The sequence below is a fragment of the Pollicipes pollicipes genome, unplaced genomic scaffold (assembly GCF_011947565.3).
Source record: "Pollicipes pollicipes isolate AB1234 unplaced genomic scaffold, Ppol_2.1 Scaffold_4002;HRSCAF=4701_pilon_pilon_pilon, whole genome shotgun sequence".
In the NCBI taxonomy this organism is placed as follows: domain Eukaryota; kingdom Metazoa; phylum Arthropoda; class Thecostraca; order Pollicipedomorpha; family Pollicipedidae; genus Pollicipes; species Pollicipes pollicipes.
In genome coordinates this window covers 35,792,154-35,802,153 of record NW_023596420.1, presented here as the reverse complement: position 1 = coordinate 35,802,153, position 10,000 = coordinate 35,792,154, and the positions used below count along the sequence as shown (strand labels likewise).

Below are 10,000 nucleotides of genomic sequence, written 5' to 3'. Positions count from 1 at the left end.
ACAATAGAAACACTAATTGGACATCGTCTGGCCGGTATTTCACACAGTTATTTTTGTCCTGTGTTACTACCGCAAGCAACATTCCTTAAAGTCATGTTGAGACTCAATAATCTCATTCACTCAGCTACGTTTAGTCACTCTCAATGCCGCTTATACAATGCACATAATTGGGACCACCCAACCAGAAGTAAGCAAAAATTGTACATACACTGCACACTCTGCATTGCGCAGACATTTTTGCGTACACTTTTGGTCGAGTGCGTGAGTCGCATAAGCGTATTTCAAAGACAAGCAGCCCCGGAAAATCACTACGCTACTCAACTTTTTTCGATTTCACCAATCAATAATTGTTCTGAGTTATCCCAATTTTTTCCCCTTCCAATCATCATTGGAAGGGCAGACTGTTCTGCTTATCCGTGTTCGATGGATCACATGTTTACCTACCGTTAATACGAAGCCGTCGACACTTGGCAAATCGCCGAAGAAAAACTAGTTTGCAACATTTATGTAAGCTGGTTTGCTACACTCTTGTTTTATATGTCAAAAACTTATTTAACAAATATGTGTACTTTCGGACAGTACTAGAAGAGGTGTGTGAGCGTTTCTACAAGTCACTCCGTAGAACGAGCATTCATTCCTCTGTGCTATATGCATGACGCATATCAACCTATTTGTGTTGGAAATATCCATGTTACGATTAAGTAATGTGAGAACAGTGAGTGTGATGAGCTGATGCCATTTACAAATTCTCTTGACGCTCCGATAATGTGGTGGCCAATGTCGCTTTTCAATGCTCTGTGATCTTCTGGTCCGCTGCTGCGTGTCTTTGCGCTGGTAATGTCATGAATACGTCATATGCGTGTCTGGAGAAATCATATTCGTTCATTACGCCGCTTATATTGAAGGAAATGCCTGGATTGTTTACTTCCATTCTGTCAGCACAATTACGCAGACTACGCAGGAGGCATTGCACTTACGACTCATAGCACAGGCCTGTAATCTTTATTTAAAGTGATCAGGAATATCCTTTTTTGAATACAACTGACTGGTGGAACAGTTAAACAGACCACAATGCTGCTACAAGTGAGATCGGTGAAGGACATCCCCGTAGTGTGATTGGCAAAGGACCTCCCTCAAGTGTGATCGGTGAAAGTCTTCTCCGAAGTGTGATCGGTCAAGGACCTCTCCGAAGTGTGATTGGTGAAGGACCTCCCCGAAGGGTGATCGGTGAAAGACCTCTTCAGAGTGTGATAGGTGAAGGACCACCGCGAAGCGTAATCGGTAAAGGACCTCCCTGAAGTGTGATCGGTGAAGGACCACCCCGAAGCGTGATCGGTGGGGGACTCTCCGAAGTGTGATCGGTAAAGGACCACCCCGAAGTGTGACCGGCGAGGAACCTCTCCGAAGTGTGATCGGTGAAGGGCCTCTCCGGACTGCGATTGGTGAAGGACCTCTCCGAAGTGCAGAGCACTCGGACACTGGACCCAACGCTCTGACTGAGAGCATATTTGGAGCCTCGACTTTGCAACCTACAATCTTGACTTAGTAATTTGCCTGTTGGCTTCAAAACGCTGGTCTTGAGAGCGTCGAGTGCTGTCTTACCTGCCGTGGGTAGCTTCGCCATCCCCCCAGCCGTTGGTACCTTCGCCATCTCCCGACACTCCAGTCTGACCTACCGTGGGTACCTTCGCCATCTCCCGACACTCCAGTTTGACCGACCGTGGGTACCTTCACCGTCTCCCGACAGCCCAGTCTGAACTGTCTCTCCACTCTAGTTGCTGTCTCCCGACACTCCAAGCTGACCTGCCATGTGCACTTTCGCCATCTCCCGACACTCCAGTCCGACCAGCCGTTGGTACCTTCGCCATCTCCCGACACTCCGGTCTGACCTGGCGTGGGTACCTTCGCTGTCTATCGACACTCCAGTCTCTGTTCGTCTCATCAGGTCGTCTGACCTGAACCTATGTTAAGAGCGAATTACGGAGGGATACAGTACCGCCCATTCAGGGCGACACTAAAATGCTGATGCGCTCAGCAGAAAGTGTTGACGGACTAAAAATAATATTTCGTGTCACGATTGCTAGGAAGGGCGCCTTTCGACGTGGCGTAGTCAGTTCACCGAAGGCGAGCAAGCATGGAGCGTGTGGGTCATCGACGTTGTGCCCACAGGCAACAAAGCTGAGAGCTGTTCAGCACCCATCAAAGTTATACATCAAGGCTGCTCGTGTGCTAAAAAGACCTTCACTTATTCAGGTAACAATAAAAGGTGCACCAATCAAGGTGCCATAGTTGCTTTAACGGAGACTGACATGCAAAGAGGGCGGGGATTTTTATTACGTGCCCTGGTGAGCATCTCAATCAGATCCTTTCCATTTGTGAATGCTGACATGCTAGAGAAAAGCGCCTTTCTCTGTTGTGATTGTGGCAAAAAGGACACCCCTCCATGAAGTGTAGTCAATTTGCGGGAGATGACGCCGTCTGGAACATGCGGGTCACGTGCGTCTTGACCCACGCGGTCCACGCTTATTTACCTGTGGTGAATCGATTGTGCCGCTTCAAATAGCGACGTTTTTGCAAGCGTGACAGGGTCGGCTGGTCGTTGAGGGTGTCAGTGTTTTCTCTTTAGCGCGTCAGCATTTTTGATGTCCTTTTTGCGTCTGCCCGATAGCCTGATTTGCCGCATCTTATGCGATCTGTTTTATCTTGCTTGTGATCGTAGCAGTTCATGGAATTGAGCTATCCGCAGTGGACTCCACCAGAATCGTCATGAAGCATGAAGAGCATGGCTGATATTTTTGTCCGATTATCTGCACTCATCTACGCTAATTGTAACCTAGCTGACGGAGTTTCAAACTTGACTGACATTTACCTGGGATTCACCTGGGATAAATTGCGCTGTTTACCACGAGGGAGGAGAAGTGACAATTACTGATGGGGATTCTCACAGCCAACATGTCCAAGCAGTCCTTGCGTCCAAGCTGTGGTGGTCGCGGTCGGTGACACGGTGTCTGGCTTGTATCGGGCAGGCGCCGCGGACGATGACACGGCGTCTGGCTTGTATTGGGGAGGCGCCGCGGTCGATGACACGGCGTCTGGCTCGTATCGGGCAGGCGCAGCAGTCGGTGACACGGTGTCTGGCTCGTATCGGGCAGGCGCCGCAAACGGTGACCCGGTGTCTGGCTCGTATCGGGCAGGCGCCGCGGTCTGTAACATGGTTTGTGTCGGGCAGGCGGCGCGGTCGGTGATACGGTGTGTGTTGGGCAGTTGCCGCGGTGGGTGACACGGTGTGTGTCGGGCAGTCATCGCGTTCGGCGACGCGGTGTCCGGCGCGTGTCGGGCAGACGTCGCGGTCGGTGACACGGTGTGTGTCGGGCAGGCGCCGCGGTCCCACGGCCCGGGCATGGTCATTATGTCAGCGGAGCGGCTGGCGGCCCGGCACAAGGCGGAGCTGAACGGGCCCGGCTCGAGCCCGGCTGTGCAGGCGGCCGGCTCGCCGACCCCCGCCGCGCCCGCCGACTCGCACATCCTGCACGGCCACGCCGACGAGTCGCCCAATCACATCGTCTACAACAAGGTACGGGCATAGCAGGGGGGGGGGGGGGGGGAAGCTGATTTGTCATGAATTCGGCTCTAAATCGCAGCATTTCATGGACAAAACGGCATTTACCCTCACGTCCTTGCCCAGCCCCTAGACGAAGTATAGCTAGGTGACTAATCCAGGTGCTTAGCACCTGAGCACTGTCAGCCAGGACTCTTAGTACTGTTCCAATTGGCCGCGACGAGTGTCAGTGGGTGACTTCATTATCTCAGTCATTGGTCGCAGTTTGTGGGATGACATCCCTTAACGCGCGTCCACCAGATGGAGCGAATAGTGGAGCGGATGCAAAATGAAAAGGCGGGTGTTCCGGTGCGAACGGTGAAGTCGTTCCTGTCCAAGATTCCGTCGGTCTTCGCTGGGGCAGACCTGATTGCGTGGATGCTGAAGAACCTGGACGTCGACGATCAAGGTGAGTTGGAGCCGCCCATTCCTCGTTGTTACACTAGTCAGGCCGTTCTCTGATCTATTGCTGACTACATGCAAGCACCTTCTGTTTATACGGAAATCTAACAAGCAATGGGTAAGAAGGCCAGCAATGTATGTGCCCAAGAAGTGTGCGCCTATTCAGCAATGCAGGATTATTGACTATATTTCTGGGGGATTGATGGACAGAATTATCGTGGAGTCACGTTTTCAACGGTTGATAACATTGCAATGCAACTATCTGCACAATAAAGTCAGGCTGTCATTATGGGTGCACTGCTGTGCCAGCGTCTGAGAATGGGTCACTGTCATGTGGGGAGTACCCTGGGACAAAAAGGGCGATAAATTTAGTCAAGAATATATGTCATGTGAGCTATTGAGATGAAGGTGAGAAATTTGGCCGCTGCGCTTAAAAGCACGCTTTCCGAACTCCTCATCGAAAAGCGAGTCATAACTATGCATTCATTATATTCGTTATAGATTCCGGAATTCATCGCACGTTTCTTTCTGATGACTGACTTAAATTGCCAGCACGTGTTCGTCTATTTTCGGTAGTTCGCTTCGCCTGACGCTCTAACAGATCAACAGGAAAGCGTGAGCCGCTATAAAAACGTTATCGCATCAAAGCCAAAGTCAGTTCACATAGCATCTCCACCCAAGTCACGTGTCATAGAAGGCGCAAAGATATCACACATTTTGCTGTTCTGCTGTGTGGCGGCAGAATTGTGTGTTAAAACTAAGTCCTCAAAGACGGGCCCCGGTCTGTGGAGTTCTCCGCACAGTCATCTACGGGATGGATTGGTGATACCAACATCGGCACTAACTAAGCGCAGAGCTTATCGGTGCGTAGATGCGCTTGTCTGCAATTCCCGGCATTTGTGAATGCCGAGATTCAGAATTGCCAATTTTCTGCCGGTGACCGCGGAATCTCGAGGTCAAAGACATGTGAAATATGTTATTAATGATTCAATGTTTGGTCAAATATCGACATCGTTCTAATGGTTAAATGCCCGCGCAAACGCCGCACTTGTCGTCAGAAAGGAAACCAAATTATCAGTCCGCAAATACCTACAGCTACATGCGTCATAATTGCAGCAGAAACGTTAGACAGTTTCAGAAGTCCTGAAAGCAAGGTTTCGAATAGCAGATCGGCAAACGCTTAACTTTTGGTTTCCACTACTAGTGCCTTGTCGGTTTCACATTTATGTTGCTCAGAGCTATCCTTTTATGCTCGTGTTTTGGGCATGTGTAGCCACCCCAACATATCTCAGCGCAATATATTTCACGGATGGAAGTTCAACTTGTCTCACTGCTATCAGCGTTCACCTGGTAAGCGTTTTCTCCTTATACTGGTTTTCGCCTTCGCCACTGTAATTCAGGAACCACCGCTGAAGCTACAATATCTGGATACTTCTTTGGTTGATTAACGTGACAGACTGCTCAACGCAAAACGGAGATAGCTCAGGCGTTCAGCCGTACAACTGACGTCCATAGTAGCAGTTTCTGTAGGAGAACGTCCGCTAGCTGCGTTCAATCGAGTCGCTCGGGACCGGGACCATCTCGGGCAGCGGCTGAGACTGGGGCTCTGCAGCGGTCGGCGCAGTTGGATCCGTGCCTGTTATGTCTGTCCCCACTCATCGTCAGCAGACGGCAGAGCTGCTCAGACCAACAGAACCGGTCACCAGTCTCGGTCTTCCAAACAAGCTCTGCAGTGGGTCAGCCGCACACAATGCCTGCCTATCTGCCTGCCCGCAAGCTGTATTTTTGGGGCGACCACTTCATACGGTATTTTGGAGGAATGTAGCTCTTGGGATTATGGTGAGGAAGATAGGTCAAAATATTATTGGTCACGTCGAAAGCGAGGACGCGGCGCGCTGGGAAAGAAGCGAGAATTCAGGGCGCCGCAGCACCAGTTCTCCGCCTCCCCCCCCCACCCCTTCCCTCCCCGGATCGCTCCATGCCTTCCGGACGTCTGCGGCTGCCACCGACTCGTTGGTGCTAGCTTCTCACACCGGGTGACGGCGAGCATTCCGCCGGATGGCTGCAGGCAGGTGGCTGCAGCTGGAGGCAGACAGACCGCCGGGGCAGCCGGCGGCGGGGCGGCCGGGATCGGTCGCGCCGCGCTGCCCGCCGCCCGCCGCCCGGACGCTCGGGGCTTTCGGCCAATAGCTGCCCATACTGCACCGCCGCGTCAGCTGATGGCGGCGGGCGACCGTCCGGGGAGGGGTCACCGGGCCTTGCCATTGTGGGCGATGACGTCCGCCTGCCAATACCGGCCGGCGGGCGGCACCGGGCAGCCGTCATGGAGGCCGGCATCGACCGGTCTCTGGGGTGCGGGCGGGATGGCGACACCAGGGATCAGGCAAGGGGTGCGGAAAAAAGCGTCGCGCCGCGCGCCTGTTTTGCGCCGGTTATAATGAGCTGAAATGGGATCCGGCGCGCGCGGGCGCCGGCTGCGAGCGGCCACCGGGTCCAGGTGCCTGCAGGCAATGCGATCGGTCGATGGCTGGGGTACAAACACGTCGTCTGGGAAATAGACCACGGGCTCAGTTCCGTTTTGCAATCACCGATGGTTTCGCAGTTTGAGGAGGAGACGTGGGGTTCGGGTCGAATCGGAAGCCTGGAAGACAAACACGTGGATGATGGCTAGGTAGTTGGCGAAAAACACGTCATTTCTGCCAGGTGCCGCGTGCGATAGCGTGTCTAACGTCTCCGGTGCGTCTGGCGCCGGAGACGTCGTCGTCGTCGGCACCGGATGTCCTGCTTCCGCCGCGATATCGAGCAAAGGGGGGCCCGCTTAGAAGACCGTAATGATGAACGAAATGGCCTCGGCAACCGACCCGCTCGTAAAACATCAATCCTAAAGTTATGTCATCAAGGGAAACTCTGTCGTATGGCCGTTAAGGACCCACGAAACCGTTGGTGGCTGACCCCCAAACCCTACTGCCACTTTGGTCCGAATCGGGTTTTGTGTGCGCTGCGTTGGGAGCAACACTTCCAAAGGGGGAGTACTACATACCCAACGGGATAGATGCATACCTTCCGAGGGAAAGGGGGTGCCAGACGAATACAACCGCTATGCGATAGCTCATGTAATGCCAACAAGATAGTCTAAGGTCGTTTTGTGTTCAGGGCCATATTCAACTAAGGTCAAGTTACATGTTTTCTCATCGACCAGGTTTTACTCAATAACGCATTGTCAGTTTTTTCTGCGTGAGGTTGTATGCCTTTTACGCTACAAGGATTGCACTTATACATAATTCACACTGACCTTTGAAGCAGTGTTGTTTTCCTTGAACGACAACTAGCTTGTAGCAGCCGTCGGTGGTGTTTGAAGCAGTGTTGTTTTCCTTGAACGACAACTAGCTCGTAGCAGCCGTCGGTGGTGCCAGAACCAATTTCAACAAATGCTCAATTTCATTTCGAACCTAACTGAGCAGTTTTGAAGCATGTTTGAGTCATGAAGCATGAAGAGTGTTTGAAGCAGTGTCGTTTCCTTGAACGACAACTAGCTTGTAGCAGCCGTCGGTGGTGGCCAGAACCAATTTCAACAAATGCTCAATTGCATTTCGAACCTAACTGAGTGACCGTGTTGATCTTCCTGACGTTACTGTGCCGTGTTTCGTTACGATTGTTGTGCTGATCGAATGAGTGTGTTAGGCTAAACGTCGACGAAAAAGGGGCATGCAGAAACATCAGTTTTCAAGACCACGCGGCGTCCGCGAGATCGCTATCATTGCATAATAGATTAAGTTAATTGTTACCACCTGGAGCTTCGTAAACGGAATTAAAGTGAGAAAGGCCAGATGAGACCGACGAATACCGCCAATGGTGCACAGTGTTTCGAATGCGGGCCTGTAGATCAGCTAAGTTAGAACCATTTGCTGACTTTCGATGTCCTTTGTCACTCGTAGGTGAACAAGCGACGCTGCTGGAAACGAAATAAATAAAGTATATCTATGATGACCTAAAGATGTCGTAGGAAAGGTGAGGGAGTGACGTCGCTTGATGAGCAACAGGAAGACCACAGGAAGACCTCAGGAAGACCTAGGGAAGACCTCAGAAAGATCACGTTACAATCGCAAGCGCCGGGAATCCTTATGTTCGTCCACGTGCTGGTCCGATATGCTCATGCTCAAAATACTCTAGCTAATTGATCCGATGTGACCCGGACTTGAAGATTTCAGGGCAAACGTTAAACTGATGTAAGCAAAATCCCAACATTTCAAAATGCTAGCGTAAGAAACATTTTTCCAGCCATCCCCGGAAACTCATGGGGGATACCTACTTCCATCGGTACGAGGGATGACATATATATATATATATATATATTATAGATATATATATATATACATATATATATATATATATACAATCCATATATATATATATATATATATATATATATATATATATATATAGGATTGTTGTGCTGATCGATTCTTTGGACGTCTCGGAAGGCTGATTATTTGCAACTTGAAAGCTCAATATATCTTCTTAGAATGCAAGCGCAATCTCCCTCGGTGTTGCTGGGGCGCTCAAGCCGTATACTTCCTCGGTCACTCAGCGCTCAAACCCATCAAATGCCGGGGGGTTGTCCCAGCTGGGTTGTTGACCGTAGTGCCACACCCTGGGGCGCGGGGCTTTAGTGACCCAGTGACTGGTCAGCAGGAGAATGCAGTAGGGCGTGGCGACCTGTTTCGTTGGCAGCAACCATTGTTTGGCATTCGGATAAGCTGGCAATTAGCGGTTGGAGTTTTCGGTTCGCGCAATGGGTTAAATATAAGTACAAATACAGACTGCAGCTGCCTGGAAGTCAGGTGGATTTGCAGTCATGAAACCAAACACAGCACTGTGCCAAATATTTAGTTCTTTATTATTTTGAACATTGTTTTTGGAAACGTGTCACGGTGACACCCCCTGCCTGTCTAGCGGTGCTTAAGTGACGCCATTGTTTCAGCCGAGGCGTCGTGTGGCCGTGTCACTGAAGCACCCTCTGCCTGTCTAGCGGTGCTGAAGTGACGCCCTTTTCAGCCGAGGCGTCGTGTGGTCTTGTCACTGTGGCACCCCTTGCCTGTCTAGCGGTGCTGAAGTGACGCCCCGTTTCAGCCGAGGCGTCGTGTGGTCTTGTCACTGTGGCACCCCTTGCCTGTCTAGCGGTGCTGAAGTGACGCCCCGTTTCAGCCGAGGCGTCGTGTGGTCTTGTCACTGTGGCACCCCTTGCCTGTCTAGCGGTGCTGAAGTGACGCCCCGTTTCAGCCGAGGCGCTGCACCTCGCTCACCTCATGGCTGCGCACGGCTACCTCTTCCCCATCGACGACCACACGCTGACCGTCCGGAGCGACGGCACATTCTACCGCTTCCAGGTGGGGCACGAGTCCCGTGCGCTGGTCTGTGTTTTACCGCGAAGGTGACCGGTGTGGGTTCTACCGCAGGGTATCGGCTTGAATCCGTGGGCTCTCAAACGGAGATTTGTCACCAGGAGGCTGCACAGGAGGCAGGAAGTTCCGCATGAAGGGCATGCTTGGGCTAATTTGTTTTTTCGGATGAACTATTTGAGTGAGAATTGTGCACTGGGAGCAATACAACCAAGCCCGTTAGTGCCGCCCCCGCCATAGCTTACCTCCTTCTTCGAACTGGTCAAGTCTTGGTCCTTTGCCTTCGCTCAAGGCACATGAAATCTCTAGCTTACTGACGTAAACGGGATATCGAAAAGACGTAGATTATCCGGCGTCGTCTAAATATTCTCCTACAACCATATTCCTCGCCACGATGTTTCTGCTCAAGCGACACATTTGTGGAAGGCATCTGGTCAGCGCCACATGAGCTGCCTTGCCATTTGGTCCTGGGCGGCAGAGATCCTGCACGGCACATAATGTGCATGACCCATAGGCTGGTGACGTAACTCAATTTCGTAAGCCATGTTGACCGTTTTACGCGCAACATTGACTCTCTTTGATACTTTCTTGTCGCGATGGT

General features: G+C 51.5%; 1 protein-coding gene across 1 annotated transcript in view; it reads left to right on the top strand.

The window, feature by feature from the left end:
• LOC119093338 (regulator of G-protein signaling 7) overlaps nucleotides 1–10,000 on the top strand; it is a 45,565-nt gene that overhangs the window by 7,723 nt on the left and 27,842 nt on the right. The window contains exons 2-4 of the mRNA XM_037216285.1: nucleotides 3,377–3,574; nucleotides 3,860–4,007; nucleotides 9,281–9,387. Of these exons, the coding sequence (XP_037072180.1) occupies nucleotides 3,401–3,574; nucleotides 3,860–4,007; nucleotides 9,281–9,387 (429 nt within the window). The 5' untranslated portion in view covers nucleotides 3,377–3,400. The remainder of the gene's footprint in view (nucleotides 1–3,376; nucleotides 3,575–3,859; nucleotides 4,008–9,280; nucleotides 9,388–10,000) is intronic.